The 27261-nt window shown below is 48.7% G+C and overlaps 1 protein-coding gene across 3 annotated transcripts in view; it reads right to left on the reverse strand.

Moving 5' to 3' along the window:
- Positions 1–27261, reverse strand: part of LOC118777903 (retinoic acid receptor alpha-A) — a 45758-nt gene that overhangs the window by 6988 nt on the left and 11509 nt on the right. For all 3 annotated transcript variants that reach the window (XM_036529160.1, XM_036529151.1, XM_036529168.1), the window contains exons 2-3: positions 7818–7966; positions 2350–2491 (exon numbers count right to left, since the gene is read on the reverse strand). In XM_036529160.1, coding sequence (XP_036385053.1) covers positions 2350–2491; positions 7818–7966 — 291 coding nt within the window. The remainder of the gene's footprint in view (positions 1–2349; positions 2492–7817; positions 7967–27261) is intronic.

The raw sequence follows: 27261 nt of genomic DNA on the forward strand, positions 1-27261 counted from the left end.
ACGAGCGAGGGTCACCGTGACATCCCCTCTAATGGCATGCGGCTCTGCGGTGCCCTGCCAGCCCCAGATGGCTGACTCCTGCTGCTGCCCAGGAGCCTCAAGTTCAACACCCAAGGTCAGCATGCTGAACACAAACTCCAGCTCATCCAAGAACTCACAGGCATGCAAACACACACAAAGACACACACACACACACACACACACAGACTGCTCAAACCACACACACTGCTCACACCACACACTGTTGTTGACATTCTGCCCACATGATCGCAATCATATCTCTATTCTGAGTGAACAGCAGCTGGCAATGAAACATTGATTCCATTTTTAAACAGGTTAGAAGTATAATGCCTTATGTATAAATATATTTTAGTCCTTAGCTGTAAGTCTACTATTCCCTGTTTGGAGCAATACAAACCATTTTTACTTAAACCAAACATTAATGATTTTCATGAGGAGCAATAATTTGCTAAGAAAATTTGGAAAAATACAGAGGCAGTGTTTCCAATGTACCTGTCTGCCTCCTGTGCTGCACCACAGTGTATTTTTACATCCACTAGGTGGCAGTAGCACTTCAGTTCCCAGACTTGTACAGTCTCCTTCAGTCCTAACCAAGATTAATGGTTATATTCACCAGCGGGGAGTATTGAGGATAACTTACTTACAGGAGACCCAAGAATTGAATGTTGTGAATTGTCAGCACACTTACTGCATTAACTTGGGCAAATGATAAAGAGAAAGTCACAGAGAATGAGGGGGGGTTGGGGGAGTAGGGGACACCTCTGGGATCCAAAACAAGGCTGCGGGTGCTTTCATTACAGCTGTGGTCTCGGCACTTTCCGTTTTCGAGGAATTCCAAGATTTGCACGTGGGGGCTTGCTGGGCGGAAGGGTGCCTGACCCGTGGCACAAGGTGTTGGGACAGGCGTGGAGGCGAGGACCCTCTGTCCCCCACGCCGCCCTCTCACCTCTCCGCATGCACTCATCTGCTCTGACAGCACCGGGGGGGGAAACGCAGGGGGTAGGGGCGTCCTCACACAGCCTGAGGGACGCACTGATGGAAACGGACGCGTGCTCTTTCAATTACTGCAGGTGCTAACACGCTTACCGCTGTGGTCTGATGGGTACACACACACACACACACACACACACACACACACACACACACACTAACACCCTGGTCTGCAGTGACAGTGACGTCTGGCTGCTGCCAACAGAAGCTTGTGGCACGGTATGCTTCCCGCACCCATATTACAGTGGACCTCCCTTATGTTTCTCACGCGGGTCCATGAACAGGGGGGCCATGCAGGATTTTCACGGTCTCTGAGGGAAGTGGGAGCGTTATTGAGACAGGCGGAGTGCGCATCCCACTACATGTGTGCATAAACGCATGCACATGTGAGCAGCGCTTCAGTGTCAGCACAGGCATTTCCACCATCAGGACACTCAGCAGCGTGTCGAGGAAAACACACACAATACAATCAGTCACAGAGATATCCACGCTTAATGCAATTCTAATCACCTTAGCACAAAGCCTTTTTAAATTGTCCATGACCCTCATGATGTAGGTTCTAGAACAGACGACCACTTGCTATTGTGTAAAATTGTGTTTACTTTTGGCTTTCTGCTCTCCCGAGACGCCGTGTTCAATAACATCTAACAACCTGGCAACATACATTTGTCATCACCCTTTCTATACGGTGGAAAAAAATTGCTACTGCAGCCAGACTGTCAGCTCCTGAGTTTAAAGACAAACACATTTGGTGATGCAAGGTCAAGATGTTTGGCCTGGTTAGGATCAAACACTCTGCCAGGCTTTCAAAAAAAGCTGGGACACTCAGTTCATGATGTACAAAACATATCAATTCATTTCATGAAATGCTCCCATTGAGTCTGAAGCAAAAACGCTTCTTCTCGCAGTGGTGGTAGACAATCTGTTGCTCTTTGGTGCCAACATTTTTTGAACTTCAAAAATTCAATGCATGTTCCTCAAGGCAGACCCAAAATTCACAGGAAATCATATCAGTCTTGGCTATGCAGTCAAGCACACCCTAAAAGAGTACACCAACAGCTTCCTCAGAGAGAGAAACAAAGAAATGTTTCTCAGCCTTTTTTAGCTCTCTGTTGTAACTTTCATTCTCACTGAGAATTTTCAAGATTTCATTGGCTTGTGAATTTCCTGTGGTCGGTGTGGAAAAGGCAGCTCGCATGTGGGTGAATGGGAATTTCGGGGTGAGCAAGTGCATGTGAGTGAAAGAGTGAAGAAGGGGGCACAGGAGAGCGGCTCTGGGTGCGGTGGCCCATGATTGGACACAGCCTGCTGGTGGGTGTGGTCTGGGGGGGTACTTACACTCCTTGGACATTCCCACTTCCAGGCACTTCTGCAGCCGGCAGTACTGGCAGCGGTTGCGAGTGACCTTGTTGATAATGCAGTTCTTCTCTCGGTGGCAGGTATACACCATGTTCTTCTGGATGCTCCTCCGGAAGAAGCCCTGGGGTGGGGGGGGTGGGGGGGGGGGGTGAAAAAGGAAGATATACTGATCAACAAGAGGGTGACGTGTGGACAACGCAAATACTATGTAGGCATATGTTCATCAATTCCAAGCCATGAGCTGCATCTCGTTAATCCTCTAAAGGGCTTAACATGCCTAAGCTTGAGGAGGAAATATTACCTTCCATTACCATCACGTGAGCATACCCACCAATCTTGGTGACAACCCTCAAGAGCCACAAAGGAAACTGCATCCAGGATCTCCACGCATGCTTAAGAGAGAAGACTATCCCTGTGCCAGCTCATGCCCCATTTCTGCCACCTGTGTACAATGAAGCGCTAACCAAGGCCCCGCGTCTGTTCAAGGCTGCTCGGCATGGTGACAGGCGTGTCATCAGTTCTGCACACCCACCGTGGCAAGACCCCAGCACTACTTATATGTCTTTTTTCTATCTGAATGCATCAGTGTTTAGAAAACTGGAACTGTGATGTAAGAAGAAAGTGGAAATCTGCTTATCTCCTCTGTTGCAATGATTACAAACTGGGATCCAGGAAAGGATTTTAAAAGGGGAAATATTAGATAAAGAGGGGATCTTTGATCATCAAGGCTTAATGGTGTCAGCACAAAGGCTCAAGCTACCCGGCCAGATGACGACAATGTGGCACACTGCTGTAGATGTAGATGGATGTGATTAATGTGGAGGAGAAGCTGTCATACGGGGTTTTCATGGGTAATAACTCGAGTAATGAGATCAGTGACTATTTACACATGCAAGATGGGTCATGTTTGGGTGGGAGAACAAAATGTCTAGAGATCAGAAGAGGTGAGGGACAAATTCCCTTCCTGCCAGATGGCTCATGGGTATTAGGGAGTCACACCTTGACCTTCCATGAGTATCTCTTCCCATCCCTCGCCAATCAATTCACAAGCATTCTTGGATCATAGGAGATGTAACATTGGGACAGTAAAAATAACACATACATATGCATACATCATACAGATGATATGAACTGGGTGAAAGCACACAGACTGTTGAGAACATAAATGCATAGAGGAAGTTTTATCACACTGATATCTAGACGGTGATGCCACCAGTGCAAGCCCAGAGGTCATCAGCAGAGATCTATTGTTTTGAGAAAGAGCATCAAATTCATCTGCCATGCAAATAACTCACTGAACTCACAGGAAAGCACCAGTTCACCACTGCATGTCCAAACTGATTTCGAAATGATTCAAAATCATGTCCCATTTCTGGAGGACTGATAGTTTTGCCCTTGGAGTCTTCCCTGGCGTGAGCCGGGAATGGTGATTGATACACATAACTGAGCAGAGGTGAGGAGGTGCAGCAGCAACACTGAGTGGAGATGAATGTAGATGGGGAGAGCACTGCCAGATGCTGGGATTAAACTGTGGTTGTGCTGAGTGGGTCAAATGGCTGGGACCATGGGTCTGCCACTTCGGGTCCCACAGAAAAGTGGCTTGCTGGTGAAGCCAGTGACAGAGATGGGAAGGGGGAATCCAAAGCAGGTTAGCTGACAAAAGGAATGAAGAAACAGTATGTCTAAAACACACACACACACACACACACACACACACACACACACACACACACACACACACGCATGAAAGCCCTTAGCATACAATGGCCGCCAATTCCAGGGGGCAACTGGCTCTTTACGCACAGATAAAGTAAAAACATGTGGATCCAAACACCAGTGCTGCTTGACAAACCCTCAAAAATCCCAGCTGCACATACACCAGAGCCAAATAAAAAAAAATATCCACAACTGGTAGCAAAAACCAACAGAACTCCTGCGATCCCCAAGCTGGATTTGACCATACAGCTCTGCCAAATGGAGCATAGCCCATGATGTTTTCATCAAACCAAACCGTTTTCATTAAGCTGCAAACATGGCCTGGTCAAAGGTGTACGTCTTGTTAAAAGGCCTAGTGAGGGGAGGTACTCTGGGAAAGAGACGGAGAGGCACTGTGGCAAGGAGAAGCGATCTACCTGGATAAGCAGGTAAAATAAGCAGCAGGAGGGAATGCGATGCCCAGCGCCTCCTCCCTTGGTGGTTACTGAGTGAAGTCCTCTGGCGTTCACATTCCCCTTGAGAGGACTTATGACAACTCTCTCTCGATCCTAAGCTCATTCCACAGAGGAATGGCATTCTTGGTGACAGTAATACAGATACACAACACTTTTGTATCCTGTGATTCTATATATTGTACACATATATTGTACATATAGCAGTAACTAAGCTATAATTGAGTTTATTGTAAGAAAGGGTGTAAACAGGACTATGTGAGAATAAGGGGGGGGGGGGGGGGGGGGGGGGAGGCAAAATAACAGGCAATTCCCACCTCAATATGAGATAGAGACGAGAGAAACCCAGGGAGAATTAACAGGTGTAGGGGAACCCCTGCTATTTCGCAAGCCGTGTCTCCTCCACTAATGACTTCTGTAAAAGGAGAGAGCCACAGAAAAACAAGTGACAGCCCTCTGAATGGCTCCGACTTGACTGTACGCCAATAATAACTCCCAACCTCCCAGGAGCCGTGCGGAAAGAGCGAGAGACGCCGTTAATCCTGCCCCAAACGTCACACACGCCCACGGTGACATGGCAGCACAGCGGGCGCCGCTGACACTCGCATAAGAGTATCTCCCAGCAGCTGCTCGGGGAGAGAAACGCAGCGCCAGTCACGAGGAGAATGAGCCCTCTTTCTCTCCCTTCTTTCCCTCGCTGCTCCCGTTTAAATAAATGCAGCTGTTTATGCCGCGAGATCCCCTGGAATGAAATCAATTGGGTTTTCACGAGGTGTAAAAAATGCGCTGGCAGCAGAGCGGCATTCAGCTGCCTGGGAGAGCGCGCAGTTGCTTTCGGAGGCGGATGCCATCGCTGGGATGCTGCACTGATGGGGGCGGGGGGTGGGGTGGGGGGGCACTGGTGGAGACCGGCGCCCCCTACCTCTCATGTGTGGATACTCAACCCCCAGATGCACAAATCAGACGGGTGAGCTTGCATCTAGGTGCTGCAGTACACTGTGAAATGACAAAAGGCATTACAGCGCACGCGCAATGCTACCGCAACAGTGCGACGATGTCACATGCTTTCCGTGTAGGAGTTGGTAACACGAAAACCGGGGGCTTCTGAAGCAAAGTGGTTGTTGCCATTCTCCGGGCTGATTGACAAAGACAGACTAGTCTTTCTGTATGGGAAAACAGATGAAAGAAAACATGATCAGGCAGAGCAGGGGACTTACAGCTCTGATCTGTGAGGCTCACGAGTGAACTCTTCATGACCAGTGTGTGAACAGATACCCAAGGAGTGACCCAGTCCCTGTCTGCAGGAGGAAAACCCCAGCTCAGGTGGCCACGCTGCACAGCACCTGGCTCCGCAACTGCTGTAGGCCCAGCTATTGTCTCCACCCCTTTACCCCATTAGGAGTCATTGGTTCCTGTGGTTGTAAGCCTCTTTTTTTTATCGACTCTAATCCGGCCTGTGACAAGAGCCCACAGCAGGCTTATCAGCAGCCCAGCAGGGCTCTGAGCAGGGAGAGGACTGCACGGGAATGACACGCGACAATCCCGCCCGTAGCCATGGCGACAGGATCTGTGCTGCCAGCACCTACCTGAAAGTTCAAGTGTAAGATTATGTGTGTGTGTGTGTGTGTGTGAGCGTGATTATGTGTGTATGATTGCCAAATCCAGGCTCTCCTGATATTCTCCCAATCCTCTGGAGAAGCAAATCACAGGCTGGAGCCTCACAAAGGCCAAAGGGCATCGTTTCTCTCTCTACATGCCACAAGAGTATCACTGTCTTTCACACGGGCTCCACTTTCAAGGGTAAAGGAGAGTCAACCTATGACACAGGAGGTAATACATTCATCTCCAACACAGCAGAGATCTCCTGCTCTGTGTTTGCACACATTGTGTGCTTACGGCTCCACTTCTCCATCTACTGCGACCAGGATAGAATTGACGTGACTTCTTAATTAGGCCAGCTGCTAAAGTTACTGCACCTCAGGGAGAATGGGAGACTTTCAAATGGAAGAGTTCTCTCATTGTATACGCATGGGGCAAGGCAAGGGAGTCTACATATGCAAGGATGATGCCTCCAGGAAAGGAACGCATAAATATTCTCCCTCAACTCCAAAAGAAAGAACATGCAAATTTAATGCAAAAGTGTTTATATCTGGGAGAGAGAAAGACTCAGCTTGGCTTCCACAACAAACAGACGCGCACCACCCCCACACAACTAGGTCCAGAGCCCCCTTGGGGAATGACTTTGTAGTTGTGCTAGTTAAGGGTATGCTAACCCCAACTTTACCCCTGTCTCAGTGGAACGTGCATATACATTCAAACGTCTGTAGTCTTCAATTATTGAAGATCCTTTACAGTATGTCATTTTCTGGTCTTAAACCACTACTGAATTTTTCAAGTATCTGCAGTCCCATAGAAGACCAGTGGGGGGCAATAACCATATCATTAATGGATGCTGTTAGTGTCGGGAAAAAAAGCAGCCATGAATCTGAGAAACACACTTCTCTTATGTGTAAATGGACACGAATGCCTGACCACGCAGCTGCCTCTCTAAGAATGCAGCACTCATTTATTCCCAGAGTGTCACTGAGGTCAGAGACCTCTGTGGCACCTGGGCCCTGCACTGGATCTTAGCTCTCAGCAGCCCAGGTGTCCCTCTACATCTGCTCAGTCAGGTGTGGCCAGGGCTAATGGCCAACTGTCAACTAACAGACTGTCACAATCCCAGACCCTACAGGTCAAACCTAAACAGCTCCCTACTGGAGGCCATACCCATCCCCCTCTTACTCTGTGGGTGTACGGTTCAAGTGCGACACTGTCTACCACCTGCACAGGGCTAACAGCAGTACTGCACGGGTTGGAGCTTCACTTTCTCCACTGGGGCCTCAAAGCCTCTTAATACTTTGCAATATTGGCTACTGGACTACTAACAAAAAGGTATGTTCCTATAAATGCCTGAGCAATACAGGAAAAAAATCAAATCAAATAAAGTGTCCATTTGAACATTAAAGCCTGCCTGAAATGGTTGTGTCACTTTGTGGACAAATACAAAACAGTGACTACTGTGATTGTTTAGTAAAACCAGACTAGGGTCATTTGCATTTAGCTCAGCAGTGACTGTGCAGGCATGGTCTGAGTGACTGAGAAATCCACCGGGTCAGTATGGTACCACAGCAGCTGGCACTGGTAAGAGCTGGTGGAGGCTTGAAGAGAGCAGAACAGAGACTTGGTGCAGGGGATGTTGTGAGCATGACCAGGTGCAGTCGCAGACACGAGGCTCACCTTGCACCCTTCGCAGGCGCTGACACCATAGTGGTACCCCGAGGACTTGTCCTGGCACACGAAGCAGGGCTTGTAGACCCGAGGGGGAGGAGGTGGCGAGGGCGGGCTGGGCACGATCTCCTCCGAACTGGTGCTCTGCGTTTCTATGGCTGCAGGAGAAGGGGAAGGGGAGGGAGACGGAGGTCGACACGGTCAGGTTGGATACCCATAGCAACAGCAGCAGAAATACACTTTATTTGTATCAGGACTGTACCAAACATCACGCCCTTATTTTTGCACCGCGGAAACGCCCACTGAACAGGAACCACTCTGCGGTTTCTCAGTACATCCTGCTACATGTTTGAGGAGAACTTAGTTGCTGAGCTGGAGGAGGGAAAAAAAGGCACCTTTCCATTTCAACAGTTTGGTCACAACATCTATCAACGTACAGAACTAATCTGTGCGGATGATGAGCCGACAGATCAATCTCTGCTCCCCAGCCGTCTTGGGAGTTTCCTACATTAATCTAGGCAAGGATGTCCTGAATGGCTGTGTAGAGGAACTGCTCGGCTATCAGGAAAGTGGCTGCAGTAGATAACCAAATCTTCTACAGGGTGGCGAGAGGGTGCACACAGGAACGTCTCTCCACCAGCACACATTCTCCCAGGCAATGAGGGCACAGTTTAGGGCGCTTTTGTGGAGAGAGCTGGGGCAGAGAACGGCACGGTCCTTTTGTTAAGCAGCAGGGGTAATGAGACAGAGCCCTCGGGTCAGGACGCCCAGAGGGCAGCCATGCCGTGACAGGAAGGCCACAGCCAAAAGAGGTGGAAAGGCAGAGGACTGAAGGAATGCACAGAGGGGAAAAAAGGACAACTCGGTCCAGGGGAGCGCTCACCATTTTCCCTCCCCTTCACTGTGTATGTGTGTTGGCTCTGTATGAGCACTCTCAGTCACATACTGGCCTGGGACAGCACTAAATCAGAGAGATGGCTTTCAACATTTTTCATTCTGCTCATCAGACAGACAAATGCACTTCTTATATTTCATCACAAAGGTCAAACATTCAACGAAATAAATTTACATCCTACATGTTTACATATTTATATTAAAACACTCTACATTATACTTCCATGTTAGGAATCTTGTCCTCCTTCTTCCTCTTCTTAATAATAATAATGATAATAATAATAACAATTGATATTATTAAAAACTGCATTTTTACCAACTTAAAAAAGGCTAATATTGCTGGTAATGACATTTCAGCATTTACATTTCAAACAATACAGTACCCCCTGGCAAATTATTCAACTGTGCAGTGTTGGGACATGTTACCAATTAGTCTACTTTTATGCATCTTCAATGCTTTAGAGGAAATACACTAAGGAAGAATTTAGCCAATATTATTTATTTTGTTATAATAAATTTGATAACAAAATGAGTAAATAATTCATGATACAATTATTTCTATTCTACTTCTAGATATATAAAATATAAAAGAAAGCCAAACTAATCCTCTGTCCAACACATTTAAGATAAAGGAATGAGCAATAACTACATACAACTACTAATGCATGAACTTACTCATTTTTCTTTTCAACTCAGTATCCTAGCTAGACAATTTTTTGTCTTTTATAGTGCTTTGACCCATTGTGGGTGATTTGCTGTAATCCATCACATAAGAATGAGTAATTAAACTGTGCATTGAGAACATCTAAAAAAAACTCTGGATGAACAAAGACACAATTTGTACCAAACCCATCTCTATGCCTGCTTAATGATGACTCCTCTTTTGGGCTATCATTGACTCAAAAAAAGAAAACATTTGCCTGCTTCATCTCTGCTAAAATAACAATTCTGAGATTATGGATTATGCCTGACCTTCCAATGCAGAGGTACTGGATTCTGACTCAGTTCTGACTCCGAGACAGTCAATTTGGAATACAGTACTGCACAATTTAACAGAGCTAAAGCTTCAACGGTGCAGGCATGGAAAGAGATGTGTTCAACCATCACAGACTTTTTTGCCAGTAAGTTTTTAACTAAGAAATGGTCTGTATATCAGGTAACATAACGTGCTGGATTGCTGTTAATGTGCTGCCATTTATTTATTTTATTTTATTTATTTTCTATTTCCTATTTATTTTCTTTTTTTCCCCTTCTTCTCATGCTATTCATGTAAGCATCCTTGCTGATGTTTCCTTAAATTTTTTTATTTTTATTTAAAAAAAAAAAAAAAAAAAAAAAAAAAAAAAACTCACTGGAGCATTCAGACACATCACATCATCCATTTCGCAACGTTTCTCTTCATCTTTCTCAACAGACCATGCTGACACAAAGTTAAGATCCAAAGACATATCAGTCGCCTGACAGCTGCGCAAAAATCCACTCTCCACTCTCCAGCATGCATGTCGCAGCCAGAAGGAGCTACAAAACTTGCCAGCCAGCTGGTAGTTTCACCAAATGGGATTTGGTGTGTAACGTGATAATCTGGACTGCTCTACAACCCGAAAGGGGGTGAGTCAATGATGACAAGTGCGTGCCTGTCCAACAGAGGCGATGTGCGTCCGATTCGGCAGTGATTCCTAAAGCGAGGCTGGCCGCCGGGATAGCGGCCGTCCCCTCTCAACTCTCCCCTGCTTCCTTCGCTGACAGACATGAGGAAACAAACGGCGGATTGTGCGGCCCGCGAAGGAGGCTGTCACTCTGAGCCGTGGGCACGCACTGGGGAGACGGGTGTCCTGGGTGAGCGTGGGAAACCCCCTGCCCTGGTGCTGACGATGCCAGTTACAAAAGGGCACCTTCCCTAACTCCCCAGCAGGCTCTTACAAGCCTCCCTCCCGCAGGGACATCATTACAGCCCTGTACATGTTCACTTGCACAAACCAAAGCCTGCTCCTCTATCCACTGCTGCCATCAGCCCTCAGAGGAAAAACCCTTTACAAAGGCATAGTCACCATACCTGGTTATTTCCAGTTAACCATAGAAGGGCTGAAGTTACCTGCAAATAACAAAGTAGTTAACTAACAAAAGGAGAGCTAAACAGTATATAACAATGCACTGACTGGAGTGCAAGTTGTGTCTGTTTAGTGTATTTGTATGTGCCAGGATGAGTATGAAAATGTGTGCGTGTGTGTGTGTGTGTGTGTGTTTCCGTGTGCCTTGTGTCGGCTCAGAGAGCAGGCACTGTGACGTCTCCGAGCTGCCCCGAGGCCCAGACGGCACTCGTGTGTAAATAAGCAGTCTATATTTAACACAGGGCTTGTGAGTTCAGCGGGCCTGGAGTGCAGCTGGGAATGGACTCCACGTGACGGCGCAGACAGGCGCTTCAGATGGAGACGGGGAGGTGGATCTGCGTGTTCCCTTTCTCACACACACACACACACACACACACACACACACACACATACACAAGCACACACGCCCTCCACACTCTCTTCCGTGTGTGTAGGTGTGTCCATATTCATCTTCCTGCTCGTCTGTTTCTAAGTCTGCAGTGATGTCAGAGGTACAAAGGTGGACTGCCAAGATCAAAATAGAACCATGGCGAAACAGAGAGGCAGAGACAAGCTCCAGAACGTCGTCACAGACAGCAACAGACAGCCAAAAAACACGCTTGCATTTCAGATCACGCATTCAGATTCCAAAGCACTACTAAAATTCAACCCAAAAGCATAACGCACAAAGAACACTTCACATGGCACGCATACAAGCACACTCCGAGTTAGGAAAGTAGGGCACATGATATTATGCCTGTCAATTAATCCCTCACTTAAAGCTAGGATAAGGAGTTTTTTTTTTTAAAACCTGACTCTTTAAAATGACAATGTCTTGTTACCTTGCAATGCAAAATTGAAGGTACATGTCTTGGCATAGCTGGAGACACTATGCATTTCCAAAAGTACAATCTCACCGAAAATGTGTGCATGTAAAATGGTGCTGTGTGCACGTGTGCACGAGTGTGTGTGCACAGTAAGTGTCGTGCCACTGTCAGACAGTGCAGAATGCAGGCACACAGGCCTGGATGCCAGCGCTCTTTCATGTTCAGAGTCTGGAGACAAATTATCTCCATGACAAAGAAGACATGCCCTCTAAGCATTATTACTACAGCAGACTCTGCTCTTTCCCAAAACTACCACCTACCATCACCTCCATGCTTGTAACCCACCACCACCATACCAAGCTCCTGGCACTCAAACGCCCCACTTCTGTCTTTTGAACACCAAGTGCACCACCAGAGAGGAAGCAGCTTTTCAAGTGTAGCCATGTACGGATAAGTCTTTATTTTCGGCAGAGTCTGGAGATAAACACAGAACAACCCGCTGGGAGGACTTCAAAGGCTCTGACAGGTCTTTAAAAGTCCCCCTTTATGAAGGACATTAAAGGTGATCTTACGACTCTTCCCGTAAGAGCATTAATGTTAGCAATGTAATTATGGGCCAAGGAGTGCGGCGGAGTGCTCTTATTGGCCGACAGGAAAGCTCTAATCCTTAGTAACCTGCCTACGGCAGCCCAGTCACTGGAGGCTGGGAGACTAACTCACAAGGCAGCAGCTGGGAAAGAGACAGGGATGGAGGGAGGGAGGAGAGCAGAAAGGGGGGGACCTAAAATGAACCACTCTGTTATGATTACCACCAAGCATAATTTGCAGGGTTAATGCAAAAAAAAAAAAAAAAAGGGACCAATATTCTTCCCAGTTTTAAAAGCACAGCAACAGTTTGGTACCCTTTTGCTTTCCTAGGCCCTAATTCAAGAAGCACAAGACAAGTGAATAAAGACAAAAATATGAGGAATGCACACTGCCTCCAAAGTCTGCCAGGATAGCGTTTCATTTCCCTGGTGTCTTGCCTTTGTTTTGACACTACGGGCACAACGGAACATGAAAAGAAATGCGCTCAGATTTCTGCTGAAACGCTGGCTTCTCTTTCTCAGATTGCAACATTTCCACAGAACTTGGATCAGGGAATGGGTCACAGGCTCGTAAACAAAACTGCCATTTCAAAACCACTCAACACTAATAAACACAACCTCTAATTATAATGCCAACCATGACAGACTGTACTGAGCTGTGCGGTCAGTAAGAGAGGTACATGGAGGCTCAGCTCTCAAACTCCTAATTTTCTCCAAAGAGAGAGTGGATGGGAGTTGAGACCGTCCCCCCAATTTAGTTGCCGTAGCTGTTTGCTGTTGTCGTCTCTGCCATTCCATTGAGCTGGCAGTCATTACTTTCATGTCAAACAAATTAAACTTAAATAGAAAACACTTATGTAACAAATCACATTCTCTCTCATTAGTACAACCCCACCGCCGTTTTTCCTCCTTTCCTCCTTTCCCTCTTTTCTGAACCATCTGATCCGAAGCCATTACAACCAAGATTATTAAAGGGCTCACGGACCTATTCATCCCTATTAAAGCTGCCTTCAATAGAGAGACACACACACCAACACACAGGACACACAAATATAGACCCTACGGTGACAAAGCAGAGATCCCTTCCCCACACGTGGCCTAATGAGAGCACACATGAAATCTGGGGCGCGAGCATGGAGCCCTTGAGAGGGACGGCTACTGTAATTAAACACAATCGCTCAGTTATGGGGGCAGAGGCATTCAGGGGAACAATGACTGGTCTGTGGAGCGGCCGGCTCAGGAGACGAGTGCCGGGCAAAAGGAGCTTTCCCAGGGCTGGGAAGCCCTCTGTCCGTGTCCTGCCCACAATGCCGCCCCGGAGCAGGCTCACTTTCACAAAGGCATGAAGGCCCACACTGGGGTAAATAACGGTAGGGTGTACACCATTAACTGCCCACATCTTTGTGCAATGTTATTTATTTGCTTTGCAGGTGCCCTCATCCGTGGCTTGTTACATTGCTTACACCTTTACCCTCTATCTACAACAGCAGCCTCTTCCATCATTTCACACCACTGTGCCTCTTCTGTTCACCCCCCAAGGCCAACCGGGGTATCGTGTGCTTGATTTCTGACACAGTAACTTTATCATGACCTTTCCAACATTAGAGATCAGGGTCATATGATCCCCAACAGAGAAATCAAAGTACCTTATCAACAGGCCAGTGTTACAAAGTGAAAGGAGACTTTTTACTTAGAGAGGAAGCCCTCTGGCACTTTATTTTTACAGTGACGACTTGGTTAAGAATGACTTTGGAAATTGACAGCGTACATCCATTCCGTACCTGATGCCTGCATCCTCACATTTATCAGTATGAGCCAAAGTGGTGAAAAATCAACCAAACCTTTCCCACTATTCATTAAATGTGTACTACATGCAAATATTTTCCCTGGTTTAATTTCCTCATCAGTGTCTTTTAAAGAAAAGACACAGGTGAGTGGTTTTAGTAGCTACAACAAATGGCCTTGCAGCTCTAGTGCAGTCCCAACTGGTATGGGGGGGCTAGACATACGTCTGCTTTATCAGAGGCTCTTCTCTTGGTCTCCTCTCTTTCTCCCCCTGCTTTTCTCAGAGGTTCAGGTCTGGGTTAGCAGGCCAAGATTACATTAGACCTCATACACATCAATTATTGGGCCCAGCTGTGAAGCATATTAATGAGATTTCACAGTCATTAAGAGAATGTTAAATACATTACCAGGTACAGAAGAACAGTTGGGGAGTTCAAGGGGCCAGAAGAACACTCGTTTCCAGTGCGTGTGCATCACAAGCCCCTGTGTTCCTCAACACGTCTATTAGATTAGACCCCCAGAGCACCACGCTGCCCCTTCAAAAATCAGGCCATTTGTCTCTCTTTCACTGCTCTACAAGACAGTCACCTTCCCAGAGCACCCCACCATTAGCCTTGAGGAGGATTTGGATGAAAATTACACACTCTTTAAATCTTTGAATATACGTTTATCCTGCAACTTAGTCACGTACAAGGCTCAAGAGACTGGTACAAAAGCAAGTCTACTAGCAAATATTTGACAAGTGACCACAGTAGGCTACGAGCTCAGGACACAGTAATTGATGTTTCAGAGCTGTCTGCCCCATGGGTCTCAGCTTAGCTTTGAGGCATTTACATTGGGGGGGGGGGGGGGGGGGGTGTTTTTACTTTCCTTCCTCTTGAGGAGCTGCAAGGTCGGCAAAGGTGTTTTGTGTAAAAACATTGTCTTTCCAAGCTTTGTGTTTCTTTTACAGTGAGCGAGGCCGACAGGAAAGAGAGACGTTGATACACAAACACAGGGAACAGGGACGTCAGCTCTCACACTTCAGGGCCCTGCTACAGGGGACAGGGTATTCCTGCAAGTAGTCTAGGCTTCAGCCTGAGCCTCAATTTCCTGTCAGGGCAAAAAAAGCTACCCTTGAACAGCTGCCCTTGGCTACCTTTCTAAATGAAAACCCAGTTCATCACGAGAACACCCTCTATCCCCAGGATAAGGATTTGACTAGAGAGAAAGTGTGAGGTTCCCTGTCACAAGTTTCCTATTTGGTCTGTCTTTGAGGGGAAAACATGGATGTAATTCGGTACAGAGGAACACAGTTGGTTTCTAGGAGGGTGACTGGCCTTTACTGAGAAAGGGAAGAGAACAGGGGGGTGGGTTGAAGTTTTACCACAGCCTCTGAGACTGACACAAAGCCCCCAGACTCGTTTCCCTTCTAATGAAATCCAGGCCTTCTGCTGGCCAAATCGCCAGCCCCCACACTGGCCCTAGTCTACCTGCTCATGTTCGTGGGAGTCTGTGCCTTGGTCTGTTAACTCATGCTCCCTGTTCCGCTCTGAACCCTTGGCTTCACTCGGCTGCACGCATGGGCTGCCTCCCTGGAACACTCCAACAGCGCTAAAATGTTGCCTGTTCTAAGTCAAGCTCCCCATATGACTCTCACCGGTGACATCGGTGAAATCGGACAGCAGAGGCAGGTTCAGGGGCTTGTCACCCAAGATGAGACTCAGCGGCTCGCGAGGTTAATGTGAACAGACTTGCATCAGAATTACACAACCACGACTCATTCGCCTCTCTTCCACTGCAGGGCAGAGACACAAGCGCTCTCCCACCAATCCAAACGCGCACTGCCGCCCGCTAAACGCGGCTGTGACATTGGACACACGTTGACCTTCAGTGCTGCCGGACAGCATTCGCTCCTGTTGGGAGGAAAACGCGTCAAAGGCAGGGATGGCTAAGGGTGATGACAGGGAGGCCCGGAGTCTGAAGGCAGGATCCTGCCCCTCCCCCATTCTTCTGAAACAAGCCCCACTGCTGAGCCCGGGAGGGTTTTTATTCTCACGCAGGAAATGGGAATGTTTGTGTAAGCCAGAACCAGAGTGAAAGTGCCAGACTGGATATTAAAAGAATAATTTATGTTGTCTCTAAACGTGGTTGCAAATAGGGGGCCCCCTGTTTTCTTATCTTCTAAACCTGGTACGAATCAGCACGGGCCCCTTTCCTCTACCGAGGATCTCTTGTGGAGGCTGGAGACTGCGGTTAACTGCTGCAGGGAGCTTCACCAGACACCAGGCTCTACCTGTTCCCAGAGAGCGGACCGCTACACAGGACAACTGGAAGAACAAATAAGTGAAGCAAACTCCATAGAGACCATAGCTGGCCGGTGACATGTGGGCTGGGCATGAGGATCATGACATAGACCAAACTAGGGTGAGCATGCAGGAGAAAACATAGTGGGACGAGATGCAACGGACCCTGAGGGGGCTTATCGTACAGCAAAACTTGACTGAACAGTTACATTCAACAACCAATCAAAAAGGCAGCCACTTTCAGCTAGAGAAAGGGTGGAAAGAAGTTGTGAGAGTATTTTTAGAAGTCGCGAGAAGTTCCAAAGATAAGCCGTTTACTTCCCTCCAACTCATGACCAGACTACAACTCATTGCTTAACAGACTATAATGGATCGTACTACCCCTTCTAATAGTGGACCTTACCTTGACTGACACAATTCCTTGAAGTGCTCCAATTTGGCGGTTTGCGTGTCTGTCCCGGTATAGCGCGTGATTTCTCACTGATGTGATTTGCACTAATGGGAAACAAACAGGCCTTTGAACTCCTTTCCAGAAGAGCCCCAACACAGATTGTATTCTCTCCCTCCCTGGTTCCTATTAAAACATTGCTGATCTCTGCCCTGTGATGTCCACTGGGCGGCGACCGCAGGACATTGGCATGAGATGCGCGCTGAGGTATGAGAGCAGCATGAGACGCGAGGGTCATTCTGGGATGTCCTGCGAGGTCAACAGTCTCCATCAAGGCGACTAACCAGCACAATGCCCTGTACACACAATTGCCACTGTGGCTGTTCCAGCTACCTAGGCTGGAATTTTTGCAGTTTAACCACTGAAGGTCAGGAGGACCATGCTAACATGATCCAATATGGAACCAAAATAAGGTCCCAAACTAAAACATACCATTTCAAGCTGCCTTTGTAAGAAACACATCTCTCGACTCCTGGCAAACTCCCAGAGAGCCCCAGTGCTTTTGCCAGAACTGAAAAGTTTCAGAACAAGAAAATGGGGTTTTCACCCCTACCGCACAGAAAGCCCTTTCAGAGACAAACGATCACGCTTTCTGCACAGAGCAGATTTTAGACGGACGCTGACCCGAACGACGTGCACACATAAGCACGGGCTATGACAGCGCAACATGACAACAGTGAAAGAAAGCTTCAAACAGGTCCAAACAGGAGGGGAATGCCTGGCTGCTGGTTTCAGCCTGTGTGCAACCTGCAATGCAGCGCTTCTCGGCTCTGCCCTACATCAGCCAATTAAAACACTGTCACAGAGTAGAGCATTTTCTTGCCCTACTTGTCTACTCTGTGTCAGCGCAACACACATATCTATTGCACTGTGACAAACTGCCCCTATGCTCAAAGGCAGGTCTCCCCTGCTCTGTGGCTTCCACGTGACAAGGGAGCCTGCGCAGTGTGAATCGCCAGTGTAGCTTACAAGGACCGAGATTTCCTCAGTGACTGCAAAAAAAAAAAAAAAAAATTCAAGTTTGTGCATGACTGTGCTGGCATCACATTGTGCCACATAACCGTTCTTTACATAAAGACAAGATGGCTTGACCCACATATCCAGAAGGGAATGAAAGTGTAATTTTGCAATGAAAGAGATAAAAGGTCACTTTCGCAGTCTGACATCTCTGTGTTGAGCCTCCACGGACACATCCTCCACCTGCCTCCATTCACTGGAGAGGGCATTCAGACGGTCACAGCTTGGACGAGCCCGGAAAGTGCTGAGGCAGAGTGGAATGTCCTTGTCACTACGGCAAAGGAAAAGTCATAGCATGTCAAAGGACTGAATTCCTGAAAGCCTTGACAAGATGCATGCATTAACCTACATGTCAAAGTGGAGCTGAGCATTAAATCTCGTTTTATAGCTCCGAGTGGCTGGTGTCTCCCTTTCCTTACGAAAGAGAAAAGGAAGAACAAAAAAAGCAGATAAAAGAAGCCTGGATGTGCAGTGGGTTCCTCTTCCTCTTGCTCATGACAAACCAGGTGAAACAACCAAAGCCATTGTAATTCACAATATTCAAGCCTGTCTTCTTTCCACATATTCAGCTACAGTGATAGCAGTCCTTAAATATTCAGGAGAAGGGCGGGTGGGCGCCTGCATCAGAGAGCCGGCACTGCGCTTCTGCAGCATGGGGAGGGGGTTCTCATGTTAAAGAGCGACTCATTGAGAGAAGGAGCAGGGGGCAGCTGGGAACAAGAGAAGAGAGAGAGAGAGAGAGAGAGAAAAGGGAAGGGAGAGACACACAGGCAGAAGCAGAGCAGCGTGTCACAAAGGCAGGCTTTGTCATGCTAAATTCCCCGCCTCTCTTTCTCTGGGCAACAATAGTCAATTGGAGATGAGAGGCAGAGACAGGGGGAGGATTAGTGCAATTTGATCTCTTCAACTTTCAAGTTTGATTCCGACACCGGGGATAAGAGGGAGGCGTGCGAGTGTGCGTGCGCCTCTGTGTGTGCTAAAGACAAGGTTACATTCCAGCAGATTCCCTTTTCTCCCCCAACGGAGCAGACAAGAGTGCCTATTGAGGAAACTGCAGCCAGCCAGGAATTAATCCTTTACTGCTAATCACGCAAAACCATAGAGCACAGCAAACTCAGCACCCAATCAAAGTTGTCCTTTCTGGTTTGTCATGACTATACACAGAGGTCGCATCCGGGCTCAGGCGTTTTCTTGCTGGGAACTGCTTTTAAGGGCTGCCGGCACCCGCTGAAAGGCAGTTGCGCGGATGTGCTCTGCCCTGGGTATTAGTCACCGTGCAGCAGACACACGAGCCAGCCGGCATGGGAAGGCTCATATCTAATGGCTGATCTGAATGGCGGGTTCCGGCTCAGCTCTTTTGTCTGGTTGCTCTGGGCTGCCCTTTTAAGTGAGCAACGGGGACATTCTCACACACGAAACAGGTGTTAAGGAGGGGGAAGCCGGAGGAGAGACAAACCCAACTGGGCCTTCGGGCAGAGACTCGGCCAGAAGCGCGGGCAGCGTGGGGTTAATACGACCCCTTGCTCCCCCCGAGAGACAGCTGACATATTTGGAATAGCCAGACTGTGGAGTATGCAAGGATACGGGCTGCAAGGGGGAGCCAGACCCCACTTTCACTGGCAGACACACGTGGCATTGTGCAAACACAAACCCTGCTGTACTTGCACTGCATTTCAGAACGATGCCAACTTTTTTTTTTTTTAATTTGCAGTTATTGTTTGGAAATATGGATTCCTGCAAATCGAGGATGCCTTCTTATTTTAGCCTTCTGCCAAACGTTGTCAACTCAGCGGGTTGTGGAAACCAGGGGAGGTCCTCAATAATTCACAGGGACTTGAGTAGCACTATCTGTCTTTTCACCACAAGTCTTGGTTTTAAATCCATTTGGGGGGGAAGTCACAACTATAAAAAGCAGACTGCACAAACAGCTCCTGGGTTTGCACACCCTCGACGTCGAGCTCAGGGGGGTTCTTAAATTCCAAAAGGAAACAATAACCAGGGTGGTGAAACACTTCCTGTACCCACTCTGATTTAAATGAGAAAGTCATACATGCATAACTGTGAGTGTTTGCTCTGTACTGAGGATATCCCTGGAATAGAGCCCGAGGTTGGTTCTGCAGACAGAGTGGTTGGTGTTCTATGGCCTGGCTCCCCCTCACGGCTCGCCCTTGCCCCCGGTGTCTGACCTGCCAGTTGCTCCGTGGTGGAAGCTCTCCCCCCCGGCAGATCATTTGACCCAGATCTGCTGGAGCGCTGCACTGAGCGCCCCCATCCCCCAGAAATGCGCTCCAACCCCACCTTCAGCGTGGGACGCGTGCACCGGCTTGGGCCCCCGTCCCTGGGCCCGTCTCTGCCCGGCACGGCCTGACTGGCGAGCCCGGGGGAGGGAACGGACAGGCGCACCGGGCCTTCCGCCGCACCGCCATGCGATCGAAAACTGCTGGCACTTCGACTAACGGTGCATGTTTTAATTATGAGGTGCGGATTGGGGAGTGTGACAGTGGAAGGCAGATGTATTCAATTTAGCCCCATCTGAAAGTGCAGGCCAGCGCCGGCACCTGCTTAGGGCCCATCATTTTCAGTTTTTTTGTAATGATGATGGATGGCACGCGTTTGCATTTGCCGTCTGCGGGGTTTTATCAGGGGGCTCCTTAGCAGCACAATGAGGGGAGGTCAGTGCATCTGCCACACTCATTTGTCTTTGGCTTGGCTTCTTATGCTGGGTTCTAATGTGGAAAAAATGGACCCCCCCCCCTCCTCCCCCAATTTCCAGCCAAAACATTCCATCTTCATTGAAAGGTTCAAAGGGAAATGGGGGTGGGAAACACTGCCAGAGGATTACCAATGGATGTTCCCAGAATTCCCTGTTAAGAGAGGACATCTTCAATGCCTGGCCGTGTTGTGTGTATCATCTTTAATATGGCATGCTCTAAATCTGGAGTAGACAACCGCGCCTCCCTCTGCAGACACTCATTTCCTGCACGGATCCCTCTGCTTACCATGCAGCCCTGAGGGAATCACGTGACCCTTCCCCCGATCCCCACCCTCCCCTCCACCCCACACACGCACACGGTCACACATACGCACACACACACACTTGAGAGATCTCTCTCTGGACTTCCATGAAGTCCATTCCGTCTGGGACTTCCTCTGAAATCAATCTGGATCAAACATCCACAGGGTTTCAGAACTCTCTATAGGGAACCCCTTGCCTGTAGACACCTGACCTGGCTGTGGGCAGGAGGAGGCTTCAGGTAACAGGCTTGGATGTCCTAGACCTCTAGAGCCCTCTTAACCTGTTGGCCAACCTGCCCTGACCCAGCCCTTCAGCACTTGACCCCTGCTTGGGTGGTACGCTGGGTGGGGCAAGGTAAAACCTGCCCCTCTGTGTTAACTTGCTCCATTAAGCTAAGTGGCGCATCTATAATTCAGTCCAGTGTCCTGCATTATTCAGAGGAGCCAGACCCATCGTGGGGACACTACAGGGAGAGCCAGCAGTCCAGAGACCCCCTTCTCCCTGTCACCGTGACATGGGGCAAACAGAAACAAAATGCAGGGGCAGATGACTCGGGGAGCACGGAAAGCACAGAGACGGCTCCGTCGCAGCATGAATTAATAAACACGAGCGGCCCGGCTCTGTACAGGAGACGGGAGATCGAGTTGGAGGGAGGCGAAGAAGAGGAAGTGGGAAAGGAGGGGGGGGGAGGGAGAAGTTGGAGAGAAATAGGGCAGAGCATTAAAGAAAAGAAGCGCCGTACCCTCAAGTGTAGGCGGCGGTCTTTAGGGAAAACAGATCCTAATACCGTTATTAAGCCTCTCTGCCTCAGAAGCACGCTCTGCCTCCGCCATGCTTAATGAAGAAGCCGTGCCTCTCAAGACCCTGACAATGAGATCAAACAGCGTCAACTAGGCCAGGTCAAGGAAACAGCCTATTAGTCTTGTTTCAGGAGAGGGGGGATCAAGCTGAACGGGTCCCAGCGGGCATTAAGGGAGATACCAGCACCGCTGCGATACGTCAGCTGACCAATGTTCCCATGCACCTTCTCATTGTGAATTCAGCCTCCCTTGAGGCGCACGCTCCCGCGTCATGTTCCACTGATTGGCCCACGAACGCAGCCTTCAGTCTCTCACAGCGTCCCCTCAACGAGTCACTGATGACGTCAGCTGCACCAGCTAGGACCGCATGACCTGTTGCCTTTCAGCTCACAGGCGCATGTCTGTGACGACCGGCGTGCACTGCGAACTCAGCTTGCTGCTCGAGGTGAAGCGCCATGCTGGGACTGACAGCTGATTCATAATTGACGTGGGAGAAGGAGCGCTTGGTGCAGACCAGCGTTCTGGCAGCCGCGCGGAAGATGCGCTACATGAGCGGCCAGATGCAGACTTTTCGGGCTGCCACTTGAATGGCTTCTTTAACCGCGGTGCGCATCAACTCCACCATCGGAGCACAGGGGATCATGTGCAGGTTCCCTCTAAACCGCTCGCACCCTCAGAGCCGGAGAGGGAGGTGCAACGTGTTCAATCAAGATCATTAGTTAGTTGGATCAGGTGTTTAAGTACTTTGTTGGAATAAAAACCTGCAGACGCTGCCACCCTCCAGGGAGAGGATTCAGTGGCTTAGCAGAACAGGGAGGAGATTAAGAACCATAGGACTCAAGGGCAGAGGTGGAAAACAAACAGTGATGATGATCGTTAGGCTACTCGGGCGGGGCCTCGCCTCCATATGCTGGGAGGAGCGACTGTGGGAGAAACGGATGAGGACAAACACATGAACATGCTAAATAGGACGAGGATATAGGTCATTGCGTACCAGACTCTTAATTTGCCAACCAGCCCGTTCGCTGTGCTGGAACTGGGCCAAGTCTTCCTCAGTCAAGCAGAGCGCTCACGGTATGACTCATCCAACTAAGCCCCAGCTCTCTCCTGTGATTTGTTAAAAAGAAGAATAAAAAGGCAAAAGGCGCAGGCCAAGAATAGTATTAAAAACTTTAATCTCTCTGGGGAGAGGAGCGCTCCGAAATGTCACCTCTGTCAGGGCTCCGTCTCCGACAGAGTTGCCGCTGGGATGGTGACAGCGCCGCCTGCGAGCGCCGCGCAACGTTACGCTGACTCCAGCGGGTGCTGTCGCATGAGTCATGCCCAGGACACGGCACGGCCGCAGGCGCGAGACTCACAGAGGCGCACCGCGGGTTGACCGAGTTCAAACAGGTTTCACCTTTTAATGTGACTGTCATTATGCAAATTGCACCTTTGGGTAGAGAACCCTAGAGGGCTGTGGAGGGATGGGGAGGGCTGGGGCAAGGACACGCCCCCCACCCATTCCAATGCCACCTACACATTCCTTATATGCTGGCACCCATCCACTATTGCTGTGGAATAATTAAAACAAGCACAGTGCTATTTTGGTTCTAGTAGGTTACAACCATGGTTCATTATTTTCCATTTGTCTGCGAATACCAGAGTAGATGCTGTTGATATGACCTCCTGTGCAACAAGGGACACATTGAAGGCATGAGTGAAGGTGTGGCTGAGGCAATATTTGTAATACCTTTGAAGCCATGGTTAAAACACAGCACGGCTAAGTACGCCTAAATATTCTCTTATTGGATCATTGCTCATGGTGTAAAATTCTCTCTGCATTTATATGAAATATTCAGATATGTGCATGTGATCTCAAAAACCTAACACCTTTAGGCCTGGTTTGCACTTAGACAAGGGAAACCCCTTGACAAAGACTATCTTGGCCAGCCAGTCGGCATACAGCCCAAATCCAAAACGCAGCAATGAAAGGGTATTTATTGAGTCTGAAATACCGTGACCGCTCAACCACACTGGACTGTAAAACGCATCCTCCTCTGACTCTCTTCAGGCTGCCATAAAATTTAATTCACTTTCATCAGGTTACATCAAAAAATATTCCTTTATACTGTAGCAACTACCCCCTACAGGCCGGGGAATCTCAAAATGCATATCTCACTGATTAAAAACAACTGTCACAGGACATCAAAGAGCTTTTACAACTCAGTAACAGACACTCTCATTCTTCAGGGTAGACCCATTCCTCCCTAATATCCAACCCTTTTCTTTTAAAATGGCAGCACACCAGTATGCTATTTTTTTCCTTGAAAATGACATAGAACTGCACAAACACTTGAAACGAACAACACCCTTCTGTTTAAAAAAAGGGAGTTGTTTGGTTGGACAGTCTTCTCAGCACTGTAAAGGCCATCAGCCACTTTCCCTGGGGCTCATTTAGTGATTACTAAATTGTTCTGGAGAAACTTCAAAAATAGCGTCAAGCCTCAGCAGAAACCCTAAATAAGAACAGGATGAGCCCATGAGCATTTCCTAGAGAGACAGCCTTGGTGCACTTCACAGCATGTCTGTGGCAGTGACAGTCCTTAGCCTGGTGGCTGGAGGGGTGGGTCTGGCGAGAGGACTTTGACTCGAGGGGCCCTGCAGGAGGAAATCCTCCAGCTCTCCTGTTGCTGCAGCCGCTCAGACACGGCGACATCTTAACTGCTCCTCTCCCCATGGAGCACTTCTAACAATGGCCTCAATGGGCTTTCAGGACACTCCACTCTCTCCTTAAGGTCTTAATCTCCCTTTTGCACCACTTGTGAAAGACAACTCTGGGCCTTTTCACTGCCGCCCGGAGGTGGTGGTGGTGGGGGCCTTCTCAGCACTGGGGCCTGATCCTCATCAGCCTTCAGAACAGAGTGCAGCTGAGGGGTTTGTGTGATTGGGGGGGGGTTAGGCATGGGCGCAACAGCTCCCTGCAGATCCCCTGCACAAACCCTGGCTGTGCTTTCGTCCTACTGTCTGACTCACACATACAAACTCATTTTAGTCTCTTTGCAGCTGGGACACATAACTTCATTACAACACTATTGCAATTTATTAAATACTGTTCAGCAACATCTGTGGGTGGTGATAAATCACTAATAGTGATGTCATAGTAAGTGAAATAGATAAATGCCTTTTTTCCACCTTATGTGAAACACTTCCCTGTAGCAGCTATGAGCTACATAATTGCGAGCATCACAGTACAATAGTGACTGAGGTTGTTCACGCCTGAATTGCCCATAAGGATGGGAGTGGTTCTAGTTCTACAGAACCCTTTGAATGGGGAAAATAATCTAATTCTTACAGGTGCTTCTTATCTAGATAGAGACATCAAGCTGAGTAATTACATTTGGCTACGGGTAGTGAAAAAAACCTAGACAACGAACAGGAACCGAATTAAAAGCCAGAACCACGCAGGCCCTTGAGGCCTACGTTTGCTGAAGTCCCGTTCAGCTGGTCCAAACAACAGGGGAAAAAAGTCAGCTCCACCTCCCCTCACCTCAGTCAGCACCTCTGACCTCCCCTCGTCCGGCGCTGCGCCGCCAGGGGGCATTTCTCACTTCAGAAGTCAAACATCCCCACGACGCGCGAAGCCGGGGAGCAGCCGCTGCGTAACTCAACACCCCTGCCCTCGCACGCCGTCATGCTCCTCGTAAGTGCAGAGAGACACTCTCCCCCCCTTTGTGGGCAACAATGGGCTTCTTTATTCACGCCTGCACATCTCCGAATGCAGGCTAATGGACCCTGGGAGCGAGGTGCGACTGTAATGCCTGACAGCGGCGCGGGCCAGGGGAACAGACCGCCGCGGGAGACAGAGGCGGGCAGGCCGAGATCTGCTCCCGAAGACGGCGGCCAGACGTGGGGGGAGGGCGCCAATGCAGCGAGGAGCGAGACAGCTGGGATAGTATTACCCCACATACCGTATTCTTCAATTTCGTGGTGAAGGGGATATGAGAAATGAGATAAATCTGAGACGGGACGGGCTCGACACACTATGAGACTACAGCCTGGGGGAGGGTTACGCACCCCCCCCCCCCCCCCCCCCCCCCTCCAATTGCTGCTGGAAACAAACAGGGGCTTGTCGATCCTCTCCAACCATGAGATCGTTCTGAGGTACATTTAAATGTTCTCTTTTCCATTAGGGTGATGTAATGTGTTACATGATGCCATGTTCCCACATTGCAACACTTTACAACCTGATATAAAGGTACAGTTGGAGTATTAAGGGGTCTGTTTTTTATGCTTTCTTGTGAGATCATCCATTTTTCATGCGGTAAATTTTAGGACAATATTACTGAGTAAAAGTGAAGATCTCTCTGAAACGCTGCACAGATTCTCTGCCTCACTGCATCATGGATTTTATTCAGGCACAAGTTGGCCGGCTGTGTTATTAGAAGCAGGCCCTCGGACAGTGGCCAAGATGGGTATATTTGCATCCCTCAGCCAAACACAGCTGGAGAATACAGCCACTTCTGCCAGTAGCTGTGCGCTGCCAAACCGAGTAAGACCACATTTCCAATTAAAATGAATTTTTTATTGGTTATTGGGCAGGGAGTGAAAAAAAAGTTGAAGGAAAATTAAGATGATGAAAAAATAAACATGGAACAGTATGTGCGGACTCGATCCTTTCTGCTCTCCCCAGACCAAATACTAATGATCTCGCAAACCTACTCCTGAGACAAAAGCATACTGCGAAACCCGCAACGGTCCCTGGGACCGCTCGAGCCAAACCGAGGACCGATTTAATTACACCGATTGAAGGCACCACATCAGCCCTTCGTAAAGGATGGGGGGGAGGGAGCATAAAAAGCACTGAATGACAAAGGTACTATACCCTGAGGCTTCAATAATGAGAAAACAGTACAGTCACGGCTGAGGGGTCCCCTGCTCTTACGCTGACAGAGACTGACCTAGATTCAGCTCCAGCTGCTGGACAATGCATGAGCTGGTTCTTTCAGAAGATTCAGGAGGGGAGGGCGAGCAGAAAAGTTTTTCCATCAGCTCCTATTAAAGCGACATCAGCCTTTCGTCTCTATCATACCTGCGTGTTTTGGGGCTGTGTGGATCCCTGCTCGTCTTTGAGACAATGCGTGCATTAAGTGTGAATACGGCCTTCGCCAGGGCACATTCTGGGCCACGTAACCATGCAAAGGTGTGACGTCCTGATAAGGTTGGCATCATTATGAAGCACGCTCGATACGCGACAGGGCTTGCAGCAAGGGGACCCTTGCAGCACCCCACCTTCTCGACCCCCCACTCAAACCCAAGCACTCGACCCAAGCTCTGCTCGAGGATGGAGCTGTGACTGGAATCAGGCACGAAAGCAAAGCGGAGGACAAACACAGCACGCGTTTGATGGTCTTAAAAGGGAATGGGGTGGCTTAGGTGGGGCAAGGGTTAACGCACATACTGAGAACACAGAGGAGTCATCGAGGCTGGATTTGTTTACAATATTTTTAGTGCGCTTTAACCTCTGCCCTAATTCGCATGCTCTTCATTGGGCACCTGCTCTGTGCTTAAAAAAGGAGTGTGAAGCGATGGTGGAAAATCTCTTTACAAACACACAATCCCTGGTAATGAAACCTGTCGCGTCTGCAACATCCACCACCCCCACCCGCCACAATTTCTGCTTTAGAAAGTCGACATCTCAACCTTCTCTCCCAAGAGAATACTCTGC

Source organism: Megalops cyprinoides, chromosome 1 (assembly GCF_013368585.1).
Source record: "Megalops cyprinoides isolate fMegCyp1 chromosome 1, fMegCyp1.pri, whole genome shotgun sequence".
NCBI lineage: Eukaryota > Metazoa > Chordata > Actinopteri > Elopiformes > Megalopidae > Megalops > Megalops cyprinoides.